The sequence below is a fragment of the Peromyscus californicus genome, unplaced genomic scaffold (assembly GCF_007827085.1).
Source record: "Peromyscus californicus insignis strain IS unplaced genomic scaffold, ASM782708v3 Scaffold_24__1_contigs__length_46423439, whole genome shotgun sequence".
NCBI classification, from domain to species: Eukaryota; Metazoa; Chordata; class Mammalia; order Rodentia; family Cricetidae; genus Peromyscus; species Peromyscus californicus.
This window is the reverse complement of record NW_026294535.1, coordinates 4,624,496-4,648,085: the sequence shown is the minus strand read 5'-3', so window position 1 is coordinate 4,648,085 and position 23,590 is coordinate 4,624,496. Positions and strand designations below refer to the sequence as shown.

General features: G+C 45.1%; 1 protein-coding gene across 3 annotated transcripts in view; it reads right to left on the bottom strand.

Annotated features, from left to right (window-relative positions):
• Positions 1 to 1,031: 1,031 nt before the first annotated feature.
• Slc41a2 (solute carrier family 41 member 2) overlaps positions 1,032 to 23,590 on the bottom strand; it is a 124,044-nt gene continuing 101,485 nt past the window's right edge. For all 3 annotated transcript variants that reach the window (XM_052752987.1, XM_052752986.1, XM_052752988.1), the window contains exon 11: positions 1,032 to 4,268. In XM_052752987.1, coding sequence (XP_052608947.1) covers positions 4,083 to 4,268 — 186 coding nt within the window. In that variant the 3' untranslated portion in view covers positions 1,032 to 4,082. The remainder of the gene's footprint in view (positions 4,269 to 23,590) is intronic.

Here is a 23,590-nt window from a genome sequence, read left to right as displayed (position 1 = left end):
CAAACAGCTGGGGTGCCCAGCTGCCAGTCATTGAAGAAGTGGCACCATCCACTGCCATTGGGAGGTACAGATGAGGAACTCAATGGAGAGGCTAGAACCTGGAAAGTACATTAGGAATTAGCATAGATGCTGTAACAACGATGTGGGAGGCCTAGGGGAATAAAGGAGACTCCGGGGAGACACAGGTGAGCATCCCAACACTGAGAAACTGAGAAGAAAAGAGCCGGGGGAAGAGTGGATGAGGAGCCTCGGAAGTGTAGGGGAGGCAGCACGGGTAGATCCCGGAGGCGAGTTAGAGACAGCCAGGTGCTCATCCATGTGATCAGGTCACATTCAATCCCCCATGTGCTTTTTGTTGTTTTGTTTTTCGAGACAGGGTTTCTCTGTGTAGCCCTGGCTGTCCTGGAACTTGCTCTGTAACCCAGGCTAGCCTTGAACTCAGAGATCTGCCTGCCTCTGCCTCCAACTGGTTTGTTATTTTTTTAAGGTGACACTTTTTGGTGGGAATTAATCACTGGACTTAGTGGGAATTAATCACTGGATGAATGTACTTTCAGTTATCTGGGGGCGACACATCGCTGTCCCAAGCACAAGTGACCGCAGAGGACTCAGCTTCCTGCCACCGAATGAGGCTAGAAACGTAGACGGGGCAGAGTGGGCATGTGTCTTTCACAGGCCATGTTCCATGGCTTAGGGCCAGGGAGAGAGAGAGACAGACAGAGACTGTGAGCTCTGTTTAGGCAGCCAGGCCCTGTCTAGAAGGGACTGACGACCCAGCTCTGCGGGAGGTGATGGAGGGAAGGCAGGAACACTCAACCGGAGGAGCACTCAACCGGAGGAGCACAGCGGAGCAGTGGGCTGGAGGTGTGGCTCTCATCAAAGCCCAGGTACTGCACTTCATAAACACAGTGGTGGTGCGGGGGAGGGGGGGGAGTGCCGACCACCTGGACCCTCTGGGGCTTTTTCAGACTTGTTCCAGGTTCTGTAGCTGGCAGGGTAATTAAAAAAGAAACCACAGCAGCACAAGGAAATGCTTCTCACATTTTATTTTGACTGGGTTTACACAATTCCAAGGTGCCAGAGCCCACTGTCAGTGGGTAAACTATATCTTAGACACAGGGAGGAAGGGATGCCCCACCACTGAGAGACTTTAAAGGACTCATTTGGCTACATCACGGACAGCTTATGGTGTGAGGTTTTCTGATGTCTCCACAAGACATCCACCATGTGTTTCTACTTGATCAGCCTCTAAGAAACTTTGGACATTTCAAAAAAAGGTGGATGGTCAAGAATAAAAAAATATGATTTATTTAGCTGTGGGTAGAATGTGCCTGGTAAATTAGTGGAAAAAGAATTTTGGAAAGTAGGGTTTTTTCGTGGTATAAAAATACTGTTAGTTTACCTAAGACTGATAATAAATTTTATGGGTAAATAAAACGTATATGCTGACATGAAGACTTTCAAAGATCTGCAGTTGTTTTTAAAGAAATGTATATCCTTTTACAACCCACTCAGGCCGCGTCTGGTTTTGCCCATTCCATTCATCTTAGACGGTTTGCTGTCCTGACAAAGGCCGAGCATCAGCTGCCCGCTAGCCTCCCGTGGTCCAGTAGCTCTAGGAAGACGGTTGGTGCTTAGAGGCGTCACCAGGCGGTGGTGGCTGTGCACACCTTCAATCCCAGTGCTCGGGAGGATCTCTGTGAGTTTCAGGCCAGCCTGGTCTACAGAGTGAGTTCCAGGACAGCTAGGGCTACACAGAGAAATCCAGTCTCGAAACACAAAACAACAACAAAAGGAAAAGAAATGAGGTGTTGTTTTTTAATCTAAAGTCTTCATCATAAAGTGGAAAATATTTTATAAGGTATGATATTCATTATTTCCTTTACGGTCTCTCTGACATTAGGAACATGACTAGCTCAGAGCTGGCTGTGCTGACCACCAAGACTCATTCGGTGGAGGCATCCCTGCAATTCTGGAGACTAGGAACACTGGACTGGACTTTCTCCAGCCAGCTTCCTCTCGGGTAAGGAGGTGGATAGTTTATGTGCTTTGGGGGGTTGGACACAGCAAAGTCTACAGGTCTAGAACAGTCTGGCCGCTTTGCAACTGTGCAATCTTAAAAATGTCACTCCTCTGCATTCCTCTGTCCCTGCTCTAAGATCCAGACAGGAGAGGACTGCTGTTGGCATCTGCATGTGTCTTGGACCATGTGACAGACACAGCAGCCTAACACTGTTGGCAGCGCTGACTCTGGGACTGACTCTGCGAGTCAGTGGGTAGGCCTCAGATTCAAGACCAGCCTGGGAGACAGAGCACGACTGTCTCAAAACAAAAGAACGTACAGCCAAATTCACAAGTACCTTATAATAAAAGAAAGGTATATTAATTTTTTAAAACATAAAATAATCTTTGCAACTAAATATTCATCAATGTAAACTTTATGCTTATTTTGTCAGAATGTTCACTCTGTGGCATTACAACTCTCTAAAGGAGCGATCCATAATTAGTTCAAACCATGCCTTCAAAGTCTGATTATAAGGCAGAAGAATTGAATGAAGTTTAAAAGTAAGCAAAAATATAGAACTCTAAACCACAGCCTCCACAATAATAAAAACGCTTCCTCGATGGACTTACATACCACCCGCTGGTCACACAACACCAACTCACCGTGACAGTCCACGTCACGGGCACTCTCCTCCCTCGGCAGTTTCATTATTAGATATTTAACGGTCTTCAAAGACTGCACTGCAGTTCTCTTGAGCGCTAAGCGATCAAAAAGGGCTTCCCATCGACTGGCAGGTGCAAGTCAGGCGAGAGGAGACTGGCTGGAGCTTCAGGGAACTGTTTGAGAACTACAGCCACGTAAATGAGATGGTCCCTGTAGGTGGAGCCCGTGAGGAGATGCTGACTGAGGTAAGCCACAGCGTCTCCTTTGGAGGGATGACAGACAGGTAGGGGGCCCAACAGAGCAACAGGGTCGCCTGCGCTTCCCAAATCTTAGGTCTCTGTTTTATTAAATGGTACTTACTTAAGAAAAAGGAATTACTTTGTCTGTTTATCTGTCTATCTCTGTCTTACTCTCTGGTCTCTGTGTCTGTCTCTCTCTTCACACATGCACACATGCATGCACATATGCTCACACATGTTCGCATGTACACACACATGCACACATGAGCACACATACACTCACATATGCTCATACATGCTCACACTCTCTAACATACGCATGCATACATACATGTTCACACATGTATGTACACACACACACACACACACACACACACACACACACACACACACACCCCATCCTGTGCCCACAAATACAGCTCAACTGATTTTCTGCTCTGATGACCATTTTCTAAATCAGATCAACATTTTCCAAATGAACAAAACGGCCCATTGCTTTTAGAGTCAGGAGGAGGGAACCAGAGCAAGAGGCCTACAAATTAAAGTCCTGCGGGGGCGGCATGGCGAGCCCCTCTCTTAAAGCATCACCTGTTGAGAACTTGAAATAAAATGGACATTGGCACAGGGCAGTTTTACACACGAGTACAAGTCAGTTTGTCACGTGTTCAGCAGAAGGAATTAGTCAGTTTAGGAATAAGTGATTGGCAGCCTTGCTCCCGCGGAGGAGGGCATAATTAACACTTCGGGAAGCTCGGCTGGTCCTTTCCCGTCACAGCATCCGCTGCAGGGACACAGCTGTGGGACAAAGGCGGCTAAGGCTCCCTTGCCTCTAACCTCGCGCTATAACTTAATAATAAAGCATACTTCTGCTAGCTCTGTGGTTTCAAAATTATTCATTGTAAACATCCTATATTCTTTCCTAATTAACTTCAGAGTGTGAGCTTGTATCTATGTCTGTGTCAAATTATTTATTCTACAAAAAGCAGCACAAATACCGTTCATTGTGGTTTCAGCACAAATTCCTTAAAAAGTACGTTAAGGCCATTATGGAGTCAGGGTGAACCGCAGACTACCCCGGCATAAGTCACACAACAGGTGAAGAGTGTTGGGGAGGGGCAGCAGTGGCTGCCTTGTGTTCTCCTCCTGGGTGACCCCGCAACAGCTTCTAGGATCCATTAGTCCCCAACGTCTCCATCATGGTCTCCAATAAGCCAGAGAAAATGGAAACTTAAGGCCAGCAGAGCTGTCCCAAGCAGGTCACCCAGTGCCGTCAGGTAGGGGATGGAGAAGCTGTCCGGGTCCTTCCCTTTCCTCCAGAAGCGATGGACCATCCAGTCGGCGATCCACAGCAAGGTGAACACCTGCAAGAGAGAACCAGAGATGACCGATGTCGCCTGCATCTCCCCGCCCTTAACATGGCCACTGGCCTGAACTGCTTGTTTCTGGAAGAAACAGCATATGTCCAGGTCAAGAACCACACTTGAAAAGAGGCAGCTAATTAACAGGAAGGTAATCTTTTTATAACAACAATTTTAAAAAAAGCATGGATTCCTGAGATGCTTAAAGCATCCCAGCTTTCACCTGCAGCGTCTCATCTTCATCCAGCTGTGGTTTGTGGTGTTTTCTCCTCTGGAAAACACATATAATACCAATCTCTGCCTTGGGTTACCATTCTAGCTCTGACCCCTTTACCAGGAAGGAGGGTGGCTTGTCCAAATCTGAGAGACAGGTACCAAAGATCAGATCCCCGGGGCTGAATGCCGGATGCCCTTGGACTTCTGCCACAGACATCACGCTCTGAGCCCTGCCGCCCCCTGTGTGAGGCCTATGCTTCCTGACGGCTTCACTGGCCAAGGCTGCCTGGCAGTCACATAAAGCTAATTCAGACACTCTGAGTGTATAGGAAGCAGAGAATATTAGAATCTTGAACTTAGGTGCTGTAAGATTTGGAATTTGACTTGTAATTTCAGCACTTGAGAGACAAGGAAGGATTGCTATAAGTTCACGGGCCATGGAGTGAGTTACCATAATGAAACTCTGTCTCAAAACCAAAAGATTTGGTATCCTGTAGGCTGACACAGCTACAATCCAGAGTCCACCTGTTCCCACCCCAGAGGAATGAGACAAAGCCTTCTCCCCCACCCGCCAACACCAGACCAACCATAACAACCATACAGCCAGACCCAGGGACAATCTCCTTCATGTTCCAGAGCCTGCAAAGCCAGGGTCACCTGTGCTAGGTAGCCCAGCCCGCCCTGTATCTCCAGAACCATGACAGCCATGCTACAGTCCCAGGCATCTTCCACAGAAACCTGGGAGTCCTGGGAAGATCTCCTTTGTGGAGATCCCATGGCTACTGGTGTTGTTCCTTGGTTCCACCTGCACTTGCCCTACAGAACGTAGACCGTTCTCTCCACATGCCACTGTCGCCAAAGTGCCTTCGCAGCCAGACTCAGTGGAGCCTGAAGACACCTCCACTGCAGGGTCACACAGCTTTCTCAGGCTGCAATCTGACTGCAAAGGTGCTCACAGCCATACTGGTATCAGTTACAGGGAGAAAACGCACAAAGACCATGCTGTTGGGGTCTCCGTGACCAACCACAAGTGCCCAAGCTGACTGGCGTCCTATGTCCCATCTAAACACAAACATCCTTTCCTACGGAAGGTCCTTCACAAGATCAGAAAAGACACACACACACCAGCTGCACAGACACCAACAAGGTACAGGATGCAAAGGAAACATGGAACCTGCAAAGGATAATGTAATTCTCCAGAAATGATCTCAATTTGAAGAAAACCTCCGAGGTGCTGAGAAGAACTCAGAATAGCATTCCTAACAAAATCTAGTTCAAGATGCAGGAGGCCAGAGATCAACACTATAAAGAAGAAAATTCAGAAAATAAGAACCAGCTGGAACCCCTTAGAACCGAAAACTTCAATTAAATGAAAAATAAAAGAGAATACTTTCGTAACACAAGCAGGGCTTTTATAATTAACCTAGTTAGAAAGACAGACACAGACAGACAGAGCTCCTTTAAGACATATGGGAGATGCATTAGCAAATATGCATCATGGTAACTCTGGAAAGTAAAGGGGAAAAGTATTAAGTCCCATTTTGCAGGCTGGTGAGGTGGCTCGGTGGGGACAGTGTTTGTCACCGCCAGCCTGACCACCGAGCTCAATCCTTGGAGCCTGGGTAAAGGTGGAAGGAGAGAACCAAAGCTGTTCTCTGACTTCACACACAATGCAGCATGTGCACACCCTCCCATCAAACAGACACACTCACAGTAATGATAGTAATAATAACCCATTTCACAAAATAATAGTGAAAAATGCCCTAAATCTTCTAAGGGAAGCAGATACACAGATTCAAGATGCTCAAAAGTCTCTAGAGTCAACCAAAACAGATCATCACCAAGCACATTATAGTCAAAATATCAATGGTACAATGCAAAGAAAAAATCCTAAAGATAGGAAGAACAGTCACGTCACATTATAAGCAAAGGTCCATTAAGACTGAGAGCAGATTCCTGTATCGGAGTTCTTAGAAGAAATTTTACAGGCCAAATGAGAAATGAGAGAATAATACAGCCAAAATAGTAAAAGAAAAAAGATACCCTGCCAACCAAGAAAGAATGCTATACCCAGCACAATTATCAAGAATGCCCATATCCAGCACAACTATCCTTCCAAATCAGAAGAAATGAAGTCGGAGAATCCAAGGAACCTCAGCACTACTAAAATCAGCCATCCAAGAAATACTTGAGAATCTGTCACAAAAATGAACATTACAGAATTCCCTAGAAGAACAGATACATGGAAGTGAAATTAAACAGCATAACAGAAAGTTACTAAATCATAAAGAAAAAGTCACGAAAAGTGAGCAGTGTATAATTAGTGAAACAACAGAAAAGAGTTTATAATTATTAACAATAATCTTGAATTTAAATGGATTAAGTTCAATCAAAATAAACAGATTGGCTAAATGATTAAAAGAGTGTGGTGATATATTGTTTGTAATAAAGCTTGCCTGAGGATCAGAGGACAGAGCTAGCCATAGAGGTCAGGCAGTGGTGGCACACATCTTTAATCCCAGCACTAGGAAGGTTGAGACAGGAAGTGATATGGCTGGACAGAGAAAGGAATATAAGGCGGGAGGAGACAGGAACTCTGGCTCTTTCAGGCTGAGGAGTTGATGAGGTAAGAGGTGGTGGCTGTGGCTTGCTCTGCTCCTCTGAGCAGGGTGAAAACTCTGGGTTTTTATTAAGACCAATTAGGATTCATGCAACAAAGAAAAAGCAAGCCCCCATGATGTGCTGCTTATGAGAAGACTCACTCTAGTGAGGATACACAGCATCTAAAGGAGGAGATGGAAACCCAATCACACACACGGGAACAGTGTGGGACAGGAGCAGCTGGCCTCACCAGACACAGTGGGCCTTAAACAGCAGAATCAACGAGACAAAGAACGTCATCATGAAAGGAAGAAAGGATTGATTCAACACAAAGACATGGGAACTGCAAATACACACACCCAACATGTGACCACCTCAATACAGGAAGAAATATTATTAGACATAAGGGAGAGACTCTAATCCAGTAACAATGGGAACTCTAACACCCCACTTTCTTCAATGGACAGATAACCCAGATAGAAAACCAACTAAACAACACTGCGGTTGGACAAGAGAGCAAACGCTTAGCCACATGTATAGACTGTGTCACTCATGAGCAGCACACAGCATGTTCTGCTCTTCAGCACATTCATCTCCCAAGACTATCACATGACATACCCAAAATCAAGTTCCAGTGAACTTTAAAAGTTGAAACAATATTGTACACTGTTCAGACAACAATGGAATAGAACTACACATTAAGAAGTGAGTTCAGGCCGGGCAGTGGTGGTGCATGCCTTTAATCCCAGCACTTGGGAGGCACAGCCAGGCGGATCTCTGTGAGTTTGAGGCCAGCCTGGGCTACAGAGTGAGTTCCAGGAAAGGTGCAAAGCTACACAGAGAAACCCTGTCTCAAAAAAAAAAAAAAAAAAAAAAAACAACCAAAAAAGGGCTGGAGAGATGGCTGAGAGGTTAAGAGCACTGACTGCTCTTCCAGAGGTCCTGAGTTCAATTCCCAGCACCCACATGGTGGCTTACAACCATCTGTAATGAGATCTGGTGCCCTCTTCTGTGTACATAATAAATAAATAAATCTTAAAAAAAACCTAAGGGGTTGGGGACTTAGCTCAGTGGTAGAGCACTTGCCTAGAAAGGCCCTGGGTTCAGTCCTCAGCTCTGGAAAAAAAAAAAAAGAAGTGAGTTCAGAGCGTACAAACACAGACAGTGAGCAACATCTTCTGGATGACCACGGGATGGCTGAAGAAATGAAAAGTGAAATTTTTAAAAATCTAGGAAACAATGGGGAGACTTCTGTTGATTGAATGATCAATATCACATAAAAATTTAGAGAATTAAAAAATTTAGAGAAACGAGGTCACAAATTGATAAGGTTTATAAAGCCCTGGTCTAAGCAACAACAACTCATAAGCCCGATTCAACCTGTCACCTACTTGTGTAAATAAAGTTTTATCGGAACACAACTCCACTCATTCCTTTACTTATCTCCTGTTTGGTCTACTTTGGAATCCTTACATATTATTACTCCGAAGATTCACTTGGAAAAACTGTGGCAGAGCGGTCTAAACAGCTCTGCAGTTACCACAGAGAAGAGGCAACACACAGAGCTTCGGGAATTTAATACCTGGCAATTTACAGAAACAGGTGTGGACCTATCCAAAAGAGCATGACATAGAAAAAAAGGAAATAGTTGATCCTAGCGTGCAGGAGGCCGAGAAAAGAGAACCATGAGTGTGATGCCATCCTGGGCTACATAGAAAGACCCTGTATCAAACGTACCACCTCTCTCAAAAAAAGGAAAGCAAGCCAGCAGTGGTGGCACAGCCTTTAATCCTGGAGGCAGAGGCAGGAGGATCTCTGTGAGTTCGAGGCCAGCCTGGTCTATAGAGTGAGTTCCAGGACAGCCAGGGAGAGAGAGGGAGAGAGGGAGAGAGGGAGAGAGAATACAAACTTTTTCTATTTATTCCCTCCACACCTCAAAGAAATTGCAGGTAAAATGAATAAAAAGAAAAATTTCATAAGGAAATATAAGAGAGTATCATTCTGATCTTGATTTGGGGTGAATTCATAAATAACACATGTATAAATGAATAACTTACTAAGTTGCAGTGAATGCTTCTGTAGTTCAATAAATGAAAATCTTGCCCCAGGGTTATAAAATATCGCTGCCTCTCATTTAATTGACAAAGAATTAGTGTTCAGAATATTTTGAGAAACTATTGAGAATTCCTACAGTTCATAAGAAAAATAATCCGACAAGGGAAATAAGAAACGCAAGAGCCAATATCCAAGATGTTTGACCACACTGATAACAAGGGACATGAATCATTTTGGTTTTCCCGTGGGATGAGCATGAAGTGGAATACAGTGTTTTAATTTGTGTATTCCATTCCATGCTCATCTCACGGAAAAAATAAAATGTAAGCTACAATAACAGCAAACACTGTCTCTTAAATGGCCTGTAATGGGACCATGTGGCCTTCAAAAGAGGTCCACCACACACAAACTGATTTAATTCTCAGACCATGTCTATAACACAGTGTGGGCTATCATCCTTCTCTGGCACGGGAGAAAACGGAAGCAGACAGATTGTAAGAAAACTGCCCAAGACCACCAGCTCAAAGCGTTAGCGCTGGGAAAGCAGGGGCTAGAGTTGACCACACTCAAGGTTGCCCTGGGCCACACATGCCAGCTGAGTGTAAAAAGTCTATAATACGGAAGAAAATGAATCTTCATGAAACACAAAGGAAAGATGCCCATGGAAGACGCCCAGTGAGCATAAGAAACCAAGACATGAAAACCACTGCCGAGGTGGTTGGGGTCCCGAAGACAGAGGAAACACTAGCAGAAGAATAAGTAAGGGGTTGGGGACTTAGCTCAGTGGTAGAGCGCTTGCCTAGCAAGCACAAGGCCCTGGGTTTGGTCCTCAGCTCTAAAAGAAAAAATAAATAAATAAATAAATAAATAAATAAATAAATAAATAAACAAACAAACAAACAAACAAACAAACAAACAAATAAATAAATAAATAAAAGGAGGAGGAAGAAGAAAATGAGAAGGCAGGGGAAAATCTAAAGAAAAAAAAGGTTGAGGTAAAGTCAAAAAAGCGAAGCCATCTGCAAGCAGCAGCTACTCAGCTTAAGAAAGTTGAGGAGGCTGGGGAGGCAGCGCCTGTAAAGTGTCCTGCGGGCGTAAAGGCCAGGGTTCAATCCAGAGCCTGTGTTATGGCAGGTGTGGTGCATGCCCATCACCACAGCACCGGGGAGGCAGACACAGGAAGATCTCGGGCTCACTGGCCGGTCAGAGCCGATGTGGCCAGTCCTCAGCTAGTTCTAGGCCAGTGAGAGACCAAGTCTGAAAAAGTGTGTGTGTGTGTGCGCGCGCGTGCGCGCGCGGGGGGTACCTGAGGAGTGACATCCAGGGCTGTCCTCAGGCCTCAACACAAGGGACACAGACATGCATCCACACAAACATGAAAACATACATGTAAATACACAACAAGAAGATGTAATAAAGATCTTTGTGTGCCCCTGATTTGGGGGTGGGGGTGGGGGTGACATGTGTGCCGTGGCACATGTGTAGGGGTTAGAGGACAACCTCGTGGAGTGGGTTCCTGGGATCGAACTCAGGCTGCCAGGCTTGTGTGGCTAGCATCTTTAGGGGAAAGATGGCTGACTGCCAGTACTAGAGGTTGGCAGTTCCACTGTGGGTTTAATGAGCACATAAAATAAGAACAACCTTTAAAAACGAGTGTAATAAAAACTGAGGGTGATAAGGATTGTTTTGTGCTTATCTGAAGGTTTTTTTTCTGGGAAGATACAAACACCCAGCTTACAGGTTGAGTAAGATTCAAATCTGCCCAGTCGTAAAGCCCAAGCTCTTCCTCAGCACTGCCTTTCAGCAGGTAGGAGCCTCGACCTGTCACAGGCATGGACCTGGCTCACTCTCCTAGAAGATAATCATCTGTACGCACTCATATGTAGATTCCATGCTATGGTGATATTTTATTTGTATTAAAATGTTATTTGTATGTTAATAAATAAAGTTGCCTGGGGGTCAGAGCTATTAGCAAGCCATAGGAAAGCAGGGCAGTGGTAGCGTACACTTGTAATCCCAGCACTTGGTAGGCAGAGCTGGGTAAGTCTCTGTGTGTTCAGGTATACAGCCATTATTGGATACACATGCCTTTAATCTCAATACCAATCATGGAAAACCTGGAGGTCTATACAGACAGGCCGTGAGGAGGCGGTCATGTGGCTGGGTTTACAACCAATGAGAAGGCAGAACAGGAACTCTATATAAAGACTTTAACACAGGGGTAGCTCTGGTTCGGAGAGGTAGGACCACCGCAGGAGGAAGGGTAAGGTTTTAGCTCTTAGCTCTGACCTCTTGGCTTTCTTCTTTGCATTGGTTCTGTGTTTCTTATTTAATAAGAAGGTTGGTTACATCTACACCATGCAGAAACAACAATCTGTTTTCTTCTCACTCCCTGAACCACCAGAGTATAAGGATAAACTTTTCACCACTAAGGAACCAGCTCTTCGGCTCTTCAGATCTCAGGTCCCTGGGTGTTCCCAAAAGGACAAGAGCAAAACCTTGGGATATCTGTGGAAAGCCAGAGAAATTCTTGCAGGAGTGTACTGATGGGTGAGTGAGAACCCTCACCACACCATTCATGTTCCAAAAGCCAAGAGTCAAACATGACCTAGACGAGCATGGCTACATCAAGTTTCAGGCCATACAAGTGAACAGATCCTAAAACGAACAGGACTAGATGACGCTGACTCAAAAGCATTGACTATAAACAGCAACAGAAAACTCTGGAAAGTGTTAACACTTTAATACACTTCCAGATGTTAAAAATAACAGCGTCACACGTTAGGACAGGCATGGCAAGGACAATGACAAGTTATGGCTCTGATGAGCACTGGAGAGGAATGAAGAGGGACAGGGAGGGGTGTGTGGGTGGCTCGTACACGGTGTATTTTTATTTATCATTTTGAAATATTTGCTTCCAGCAACTTAAGGGTTGCTAAAGCTGAGTAATAAATGCATGGCTGTCTATATCTTACAAGTTCCTGCATGGCTGTACTTCAGAATATGAGCAGCTGAGACACTGGGAACCCACTGACCAAGTACTAAGGTGAAGGCAGACAAGTAGGCCAAGAGGCTCCACCCGGGTAACTGCTGCTGTCCACAGACGAAAACACGCCACGTCTTCCTTGCCCGAGCCTCTAACATGAGCCAATGTCACCCACCTCACAGGGCAGCGGTGTGAGGCTTACAGCGCTGCCTGGTTCCTCTAAGAACGCCACACACACTAGCACTCACTGTCAGCACCAGCAGCTCAGAATCCATGGCTTTTATTTAAAAGGTGACTGGAACAAGCGTGTGAGCACTGGTTTCTAACAGCAGTGAGCACTGGGACATTTCACCTCTGAACCTCCCTTTAAACTGGATGGACTTGCCCTGACAGTGTGCTCCAGCCGTAACTACAAGGGAAGGAGCCTGCCGTCATACACGGTCACCCACAATCTCCTTCGTGTTTTCTCTTCCACGTTCTTATTCCATTTACTCTACACAAGAGGCCACAGAATCAAGTCAACTTCTTACATGATTTCTTTTTAAAGATGTTCTAATGACTAATAGTTTAAACAGGTTTAAATATTTTAAAACTTCTTTTTTCAGGTTATCAAAATATATTAGTGTTTTCTTGGGTCTCTGGTGTAAATTATGAAAATGGTGTCTGAGTCTTCTCACTGCAACTTGTTTTGCCTCAAAATTAAATCATTGATTAAGGAACAAATGCTTTCCACATCAGACACCAAACCAAGGGCACTCTATGTTCTAACATCGCCTGCTCTCTATGAAATATGCATATCTTCTCTGGGTAAATATGCCTTCTGAAAAGGCAACTTTGTAGCCCTGGTTAATTATGCAAGTTATAAATGTACTGTCTAGAATTTAAATAAATACGTAGGCACAAGAACATATATTTGCTTTGGACGCTATTGACTTTCTAGGCCGGCTCTTCCTTTGAGCTCGATCAACATTCGCATGCATTAGCATTTCTTTCATGCTGACTGCCCACAGCAGCCTTGTACACTGTGTGAAGCAAGATGATTGCTTTGGGGAGGAATGCTTAGGAATATGACACAAATAACCCTCAGAAATAGAAGTGAGGACAGTTCTTCCTAACTGGGCTTTGCAAAGGTTGAATTCATGCCCCTATAAAACAGCCTTCTCTGGTTCCGTCTCCAGGCTGAGTCTACCGCTGAAATCCAGTAGTTAAATGTCTGGGAATAATTCAGGACCATCATTCAGCAGGAATTCAGTCTACTTCTGCTATTCAGATGAAATGTCGTTCCGATCAGAGTTGTTTTTGTGAGGTTTAGGGGCTGACCGGTGCTAACATTTGACGGCCTTTGCTCCTGAGGACAATGGTGCCAATTGTTCTCGCAGAGATAGTTTCTCCAGAGGGGAAACTTGGATGGAGAAAGACTGAAGTCACTTGGCTGGTCAGACAGTAACTGAGAGTGAGGTCCAACTGAGGCTGTGAAACTCCAAAGACTGCAGTGTTCTCCCCATCCCACCCCGGCTCTGCTGAACAGACTGGGGGCTGCTGGGAAAAGAATTGTTTCTTCCTGTAGATTAATATACAACACAACCAGATCCAAGCCTTAAAGAGACACCCCCTCCCAAACGAGGGACACCCCCTCCCAGAGGGACACCCCTGCCCAAACGAGGGACATGAGGCTTCACTTTTTAGCAGCATGGCAAATAACTCAATCATTAAGAGCAACTTCAAATGTTCAGCCAATTTTGTAAGCAATGTCTTTTCAAAGGCATCACTGAGATGACAAGAAACTCGGAGGCCTCAGAGGGAGAGGGACACAGGCATGCTGAGGCTGCTGGTCCCTAAGGTGAAGGCTGCTTCACTGGACACAAACCTCACCCAGCCATCTGCATGCACTCTCTGCCTCTCCAGCAGCCAAGGCCCTCCCAGGTGTTCGTTTTGTATTTTGAGGGAGGAAAGGGTTTATTTGGCTTACACTTCCATATCACCGTTCATCACTGAAGGAAGTCAGGACAGGAACTCAAACAGGGCAGGAACCTGGAGGCAGGAGCTGATGCAGAGGCCATGAAGGAATGATGCTTTCTGGCTTGCTCCTCATGACTTGCTCAGTCTGTTTATTTATTTATTTGTTTGTTTATTTAATTTTTTTGATAGTAGCGGGGGGCACAGGGAACAGAAGGGAAAAACAAAGTCTCCCCCAGGTGGGGCGTCTAATAGAAGATTCGAAGACTAAAACTAAAACCCTGTGTAAGAAGTAAACCTGTCCTCAAGAAGAGGAGGAAATTTGATTACATGGAGAGGGGAAAAAAAATTATCCCTAAAAAAAAATCCCTAACCACAAATGGTCTTTCAAGGAACTGACTCCAGCATCAAGTGACCCAGGTGACCTGAATAGCCTCAAGCTGCCTATTTTTAAAGGCTCTCAGATTGATGGTGCCCTAAGGCTACTGGAAAAAGCAAACAAAAATCTTTTCTGAAGGTCTGGGGAGATGACTCCTGTTAAAGCACAGGCTTGCAGGTGAGTACCTGAGTTCAGCTCCCCCAGAACCCACTTAAAGCCAGGCTACAATCCCAGTCTCCTACAGGGAGAAGGGAGGAGAGACAGGGCAGGCCCTGGAGCACTGCTCTGGCATGTGCTGTGGCAGACAGGGTGGAAGGTGAAGAGCATCTGACTCACGCGTGCACCGTGGCACACGTGTGGTGTTCACACGAGTTCACTCTCGATGACCTATATGGTGGAAGGAGAGGGCTCTTGAAAGTAAGTACTCCTCTGATAGACACACACACACACACACACACACACACACACACACACACACACACACACACATACACACACACACATACACACACACACACATACACACACACATACACACACATACACACACACACACACACACTCACCATACAAATATGTAAACAAGTGTAATTTATAAAATTTAAAAGGGAATGAATAAAATAAACTGAGAAAGACCCAAGCTGGCAGATGGTGATTCCTGGTAGGCTGCAGCCGTTCCTGCTACAGTCCTTAGCTTCTGAGAAGAGATAAGCCACAAACATGCCCCTTGGACAGTCTGGACATTTCAGAAGTGTGCAAGGAGGAAGCTTTTGCTTCTCCTGTGGAAGTTCAGTGCGGTGGAGACTGGAGCAGGCCTGAGTTCTGAACAGCTGGCCAGACTCCACGTTCCTTCTCCAATCACCAAGTGCAAGACTAGAAATGGCTGATATGTCATGGAGTTTGGGCCATAACCTCACAGCCAGAGGCAGCGCCCTTCACACTGACTTTCCCTCCTCCCTCCTGCTAAGATGTAATGATGCTCTCAACACCCTCCATTCCCATCTGCACACCTCTTAGACAGGTCACACACGCATCAGCCCTGCAAAGAGTGAGAGCAAAGGATGAAAGCCCATAGCAAGCCAGGCACTCACACATTTAGCATTTTAAATACACCTGGCATTTGTTCAAAGACTACACAGACATCTTCCTAAAGTTAAATAACCTAGGAAAACACTATTTCACTCTTGACTGTTTGTTTAGTTTCAACAGGGGAGGGCACGAAGTCCCGAGTATAATAAGTCTTTAAGCCAGGCACAGCAGTGCACGCCTGTAACCCCAACCCTCACATCTGTGAGGCAGAAGCTGGAAGATCTAGAGTTCAAGGTCATAATCAGCTACACAGGTCAACCTTGGCCACATGAAACCATGCCTTAAAATAATAATAAAATCTTTAATATTAATTTCTTTTTTGTTGTTTTTTGTTTTTTGAGACAGGGTTTCTCTGTGTATCCCTGGCTGTCCTGGAACTCGCTCTGTAGACCAGGCTGGCCTAGAACTCACAGAGATACACCTGCTTCTACCTCCCAAGTGCTGATGTTAAAGGTGTATGCCACCACCACCCAGTGTCAAGAACTGTTAATGAACAGTATATATATACAGTTTTTATTATTTTTTATTTGAATTATGTTCTGAAAAATTTTATGACTGTTGGACAATACAAAATGTTTCTAGGATATGCATGTACTTTGGAGAGAGGAAAATGTCATTTTCTTTCATATGACTACAATTCCCTGTGTGCATTTAAAAACTTGACTTGGGAGGCTGAGGACATAGCTCAATGTCAGGATGTCTTACTGCACTTGAGACCTAGAGTTCAATCCCCAGCACCAAGAGAAAAAAAAAAAACTAAACCGTTATTTATAGCCCATATTATTAAAGATAACCCATAATATTAAAAAGTTCCCAAGGGGTCCATGCCACAAAAGTGCATAAAGCTTTCTGTCCACAGATGACCCACAGTAACACACCTTAGATTCAACAGTCATGAGCTAAAGGCTCAGTGAAAGAAGAATGAGGAGGGGGTTAACAACACTGGCTGCTCTTCCAGAGGACCTGGGTTCAAGCCCTAGCACCCACATGGCAGCTCACAACCAGCTGTAAATCTAGCCCAAGGGTGGCTGATGGCCTCCTCTGGCTCTTGAGGGCACTGCACACATGGTGTACATGCATGAAGGCCAAAAGAACTTGTTGTGGAAAATCTTTTTGTACACTGTGAAGATGTGTTGTTCTCATTGGTTTAATGAAGAGCTAAATGGCCAATAGCGAGGCAGGAAGAGGTTAAGTGGAACTTGTGGACAGGGGGAGAGCACTAAGAGGAAGAAGGGTGGAGTCCCCAGGAGAGGAGGGGAGAAGGAAGATGAACATGCCATGTTAAAGAAAAGTACTGAGTCATGGGGTAGAATGTAGATAAGAAATATGGGTTAACTTAAGTTGTAAGAGCTAGTTAGTAACAAGCCTAAGCTATTGGCCAAGCATTTATTATTAATAATAAGTCTCTGTGTGGTTATTTGGGAGCTTGATGGCAGGACATAAAATTCTGTCTACAAATACTCATACACATAAAATTAAAAATTAAAAAGAGTAAATGCATTATATAATATTCACACAAGGATATCATACAATTTGTAACAGTAAAATAGATGAGTAACAGCTACATGTGTGAGAGACTCTCAGAAACAATGCTGAGCCACAGAAAAAAGTCTTAAGAACATACTTAGTGTGAACATGCCGAAGTCAGAGCTCCAAATACACAGAGCACAGCCATGAGGAGAAGCGTGCCCAGGAGGGCTATGCACCACAGTAACAAAAACAGAAAAGGGGATCATGGCTGATAGAGAAAGATACGGACGCAGCCACACATGGTGGTTCATTCCTGTAATCCCTGTGCTCTGGAAGTTGAGACGGGACGGCAAAATTAAACCCAGTCTGGACCTCACAGGCAGGTACTATCTCAAAAACAATACAATGGAGACAAGAATGGAATTAGGAACTTTTCTGGGGAAAAGCTGAAAAGAAAACTCTGTCTTAGTAGTATGGAGAGGGCATAAAAGGGAAGAGCAGAAATAACTGAGAAATCTGAACCTGAGAAAATGTATTCTCATGCTTAGCAGACAGACAGGAGAAAAGTAGAGGCTAGTTTACTGGACAAAGGTAAGAGACACTAATTAATCTAATTAGCACTCTGGAAATGTGAGTTAGGCATTGGGGCAGCTCAGAGAAGTTGGCAGGTGTTAAAGCCTGACATCATCAGCTTGGATCCTGAGGAGGCTCACACATATGTTACAGGGGTCTGCAGGTCTACCTGCTGCTGGTGGAGGCTCACACATGTGTCACAGGGGTCTGCCTGCTGCTGGTGGAGGCTCACACATATGTTACAGGGGTCTGCAGGTCTACTTGCTGCTGGTGGAGGCTCATTGTCCACATCCTCACTGTCCACATCCTCCACTGTCCACATCCTCACTGTCCACATCCTCTACTGTCCACATCCTCATTGTCCACATCCTCCACTGTCCACATCCTCACTGTCCACATCCTTCACTGTCCACATCCTTCACTGTCCACATCCTCCACTGTACAAGTGGAGGGGACCTTAGCAGTGCTGGGAAGCCATGCACAGGAGAAACCCTAACGATAGACAGTCACAACAGGGGATGGCCTATTAACTGAAGATTTTGTGTGACTGCACAAAGGAGACAGTCCCAGCCAAGACCACTATGGTGATATTTTATTTGTACTGAAATGTGATTTTATTTGTATGTTAATAAATAAAGTTGCCTGGGGGTCAGCGTTAATAGCAAGCCATAGCAGAAGTCTGGTAGTGGTAGCACACACCCTTAATTCTGATCACATGACAGGCAGATCTCTGTGTGTTCAAGGATATCACCAGCATGGAGACACACGCCTTTAATCTCAATACCAACCTGTATAGATGGGCAGTGACGAGGAGGTCATGTGGTTGGGTTTACAACCAATGAGAAGGCAGAATAGAAAGTCAATAAAAAGGACAAACACACAGGAAGTAGCTCTCTCCTGTGGAAAGGTAGGACAGCAGCGGCGGTGAAGGGTAAGGTTTTTTAATCTCAGCTCTTAGCTATTGCTCTGACCTCTTGGCTTTTAACTCTGTATTTGGCTCTGTGTTTCTTATTTAACAAGACGTTAAACCTACAGACCACTGAAACAATGTTACATTGTAACAATGTGAACAAGGTTCTATGTACCTTCCTTTGTGTTCCCATCTCTATAAATCCCATATCCTGTTCAATTCCTGGCTCTGTGCTCTGCCTAAGAATCAAGCTGTCCAATGCCAACCAGGAGTAAGGGTGATGTTTCTGTGGAGCTATTGTACTGACCCAGGCTAGGATTCCCCAACAGCCTGACAGACGTGGTGACGGCTGGTGGTACTGAGGCTGAAGGCATCAAGCCTCAGGAACAATTGGGAGCTGTCAATAACAACAACAACAACAACAACAACAACAAAATGGCCCCACATCAAAACTACACAGACATAGTAAATAAAACAACCCAGGGCCCTGAGGCCATGATTTCATTTCCTTACCCCAAATAATTACAGCGGATAAATAATAAAGAATAGTAAAGTGGGGGATGGAGAGGTGGCTCAGTGGTTAAGAGCACTGGCTGCTCTTCCAGAGGACCCGGGTTCAATTCCCTGAACCCACATGGTAGCTCACACGTGTCTGTCACTCCAGTTCCAGCAGACCCGACACCCTCACATGGACATGCAGGCAAAACTTCAGAGCACATAAACTAAAAATAAATCATTAAACATAGTGATGTGTCTTTGGACTTCCTTTTGCCCAACCAAAACCATTGCTAACACTTCAGGCTGCACTGGAATTAACATTATAGGGGACATAGCTAAACCACAGGGAAGCAACCTGGCTGCCCCTGGAACCATGCAGACCTACTTTCTAAGTCAAATCTGGACAAAATGTAGCTGTCAGAGGTGAAGATCCTTCTCATTGTTTCGTAAAATATATCTAGCCAGGCATTGGTAACACATGCCTTTAGTCCCAGCACTCGGGAGGCAGAGCCAGGAGGATCTCTGTGAGTTCAAAGCCAGCCTGGTCTACAGAGTGAGATCCAGGACAGGCACCAAAACTACACAGAGAAACCCTGTCTTGAAAAAACGTGTGTGTGTGTGTGTGTGTGTGTGTGTGTGTGTGTGTGTGTGTGTGTGTATGATTATTTTTATTTGTCTCACAGTCATTTAACGTTTATTGTTCAGAGTGTTTGTCTGGACACTGTCCCAGGTTTCTACAAACAATTCAACAACAAGGAAAGAAAACAGGTGGGAAAGACTGTGCTAACAGACCCTAACTGAAGTGCCCACAGACGGCATCTCAAGGAGAGGCAAGGAAGGTGGGGAGGGCTGCAGGGTTCTCGTGATGAGGACCAAAGGCAAGAACTGGGACTGGAACCGTCTCGAGCTCCTAGGAGAACTGGCTGGTTTTCAGTCATTGTAACGAGTAGCTAAGGACTGCTTTAAGTTCCTTTGACAGCCAGGCAGTGGTGGCGCACGCCTTTAATCCCAGCATTCGGGAGGCAGAGCCAGGTGGATCTCTGTGAGTTCGAAGCCAGCCTGGTCTACAGGGTGAGATCCAGGACAGGCACCAAAACTACACAGAGAAACCCTGTCTCGAAAAATCAAAAAAAAAAATCAAAACAAAACAAAAACAACCAAGAAAGCATAAAGAATTTCTTCCCAAATGAAATCTGATAGATTTCAATCCCAAGGAACACGTAAAAACAGAGAATGTGGGTGAGAGAGAATGAGACCAAGTAGGCGGATACAAGCCCCTGGCTGTCCGGCTCTTTCCTTTAAGTGCCAGTTAGAGTTCAAGCTACGGCTCTGCCGTTTAACAGGAGCCTACGTATCAGCTACACAACTGTCACAGCCGCCAGGCCAGAGGATGAGTGTGCACATTCTGTGCACAGGGACGGCAAGACTCCCCAGAACTAACGACTTCCTGAGACTAGGTAATGAACTTGTTTAGTGGGGCGGGGGTGGGGGGTGGGGAGGGAGGAGCTGCCCTGAGGGTCCAGGTGAGGTCAGGCTGTCACCACTCAGCATCATGCTTTGTGAGTCAGAGAAATCACTCCGGGGAACGCGGAAGCGTTTCAGAATGGTTCCACGGGCACTGACCTGCACTGCCACTCACCGTGTCTTGCCACTCTGATACGCTGTAGCGCCCACTGGTGACATAAAAGAGACCTGAGCACGAAGACACTGCCACTGACCCATCCTAAGGTGAGCACGAGGAGGCTGCTGTCCGTGCTCCCTGCCTGGGCTCATCCCACCTCAGCTCATCCCACCTCAGCTCTTACTCTGTCCCATTAGTGCTGTGGGCATGCTCACATTACATTATATATTTCAATAATCACAAGCTTTTATTACTTATAAAAAAGCAAGTTATTAGCCAATATCCTGATATTAAGTCCTATTATGAAGGAGATTCATCTGCTTGCATATAAAGTGGGTATGGGTTTTGTAGAGAATAATACTTTTATTTAGAATATGAATCTATTGGGAAATAGAAGATGGCATAATCTGTATGTACCTATGAAATCCAAATCTAGGACAAAGAAATTTGTCTTTTAAATTTTGTTAATGAGAAGCATATACATGTTGCTAAGACCAATATTATATTTGCTGATAATAACTCATGTCTTACCAGCTACAACATATACCCTTTGATCCTTTCTTTAAAAAAAAATCCTAGTATTTTCTAAGAATGAAAGTCAGACGCAGACAGAAGTTTGACTGTAGTCACAGAAGAATACACGTAAATAAGAGGTCAGCCTTGGGCTCTTCTCTGGTTGGCTCCTGATGTCTAATATGCGTAGGGACAGGAACAGTGTGGTCTGTCAGGGACAGGGACAGTGCTGTCTGTTTCTTTTGTACAGTGACTTTCACATTACCTAATAAAATCCTCATATTTTTAATTTCCAACTTTACATATGGAGAATCTGTTGTCACTTCACATTAAGGGAACCTTTTCCAAGATCGACTGCTCAATTCTGTGTATGTGAGGGCTTGTGCACTCGAGTGCAGGGCCTGCAGAGGCCAGAAGAGGGTGTCAGGTCTCCACGAGCCGGAGTTATAGGCAGCTGTGAGCCACTGGATATGAACTGCACTCAGGTCCTCTGAAGAGCGGTGCATGCTCTTATCCACTGAGCCATCTCTCTAGCTATAAGAGAAACATTTTTCTCTGTCCTAGGAGCAAAGGTTTATATAATACAACTTTAATGACAAATTTATTATGGAATTTCATTCTTTTAGAATTTTCATAGCATTCATAATGATCTCACTTTCTTAGGAGACAATCAGTGCCTGAAATTATTGAGGTTCCACTGACAGATGATTTCAAGTCATTGTGTACGGGTTGAATGCATTAAGCACTTCCTTGGACTTCAGTATGGATCAAAGGCTAGGAAAGTCCTTTCTTCTTTCCCCACTGAAATGCTTTTTAGCACCAGAACATTAGTATGATCTGCACACATCTATAATCACACAATGAAAGGGAAAAATACAATAAAATTGTAAGACAGAAGAGTTTTTATATTTAGTCAAATGGTGAAATAAGTGGATTTTATAAATAATAATAAATAAAATAATGAGACGTGGCTGGGCGGTGGTGGTGCACACCTTTAACACTCAGCACTCAGCACTCAGGAGGCAGAGGCAGACAGATCTCCGAGTTCCAGGTCAGCCTGGTCTACAGAGAGAGAGTTCCAGGACAGGCAGGGCTACACAGAGAAAAACTGTCTCAAAAAGCTGTGCTTTTTCACTTATCCGGGGCAGTCTTGATGTCTCTTCTAGGGTGTCATCCATCTCACACTTCTGTGTCTTCACAGACAGAAGATGCATAATTAGGATGTAAACCCAGGAGAACTGGTAGGAAAGGAACCGAGGGCGCCAACACGGCTGGCAGGTGTCTTTGTGCCTTGCCTGGTTGTTGGTGCTGTCAAGACTCTGTCCACTTGAGAAAGACAGGGAGCAAAAGAAGCTAAAAGCAAACTGGGAAGAAGATAGATTCTTAGGACTTAGAAGGCAAGCCTGTGAAGTCCATCGTGGCATGGAATGCCAAACTGCACTCTGGTTTCTAACAGGCTGTGAGCGGTCAACAGCACATCAGCAGGAGCTGATGCTCACGGGGGAAGAGCCAGTCTCCTTGAAGTTGTGTAAGGAAACACACCAGGTCTATGAGATTCAAACTGAGGTGCAGAAGGACAATCTAAACCAATGACTATATGCTTACCCACAGCTAGTCATCTAGGATGACTAATATGGGATGGCAGATTGATAGAAACCTTTCTCTACTACGAAGAAAAACTCAAAAAGCAGGTGACTGATGGTCTACCTAATACGAACATCTCTGAGCATGTCACTCTGGCCTTACATGACAGTGTGGGGCTCTGAAGATGGCTCAGTCAGTGTTTGTTATGTATAGAGGAGGACCTGGGTTCTGATTCCTGGAATGGGCATTGCAATGTGTGAGCATAGCAGTGTGTGTGTGTCTGCAATTCTACACTGGAAGATGGAGACAGGAAGGTCCATCGGGCTTGCTGGCCAGCGAGGCTAGCCCAACAGTGATACTGCTCCAGGCTCATGTCTCAGAAACTAAAGAGTGACAGGAGAAAGCTACTCGATCTCAGGCTTCCACATGCACGCACACATACCACACACAGAGATGCACATACATAGACACACACACAAAGGAAAATGAAGTCTGTAAAATCAATTTAATAACGGTAATAACAAGCTAAGTCTTGGGAGGCCCCACCATGCAGCTAACCACACCAGCAACTCATCCATTCTTTAAAACTGAGTGGCTGCTACTACCCTTTCACTGTGCAGAAGGGACCCATGAGACCAGTAAGTGAGCAACTGCTCTCTGGTCGGCTCCAGTGGCAGCCCTCACTGGTAAGGATTTAGGCGAAGGCCATAAAAAGGGCATGAGAGGCTGGAGGTGGTGGGACCCACCTTTAATTCAGCACTCAGGAGGGAGAGGCAGGGGAGTTTAAGGCCATCCTGGTCTACACCACAAGTTCCAGGATAGGCAGGACTACTTAACAGAGAGAGCCTGTCTCAGAAAGGGGAGGGGCATGTAA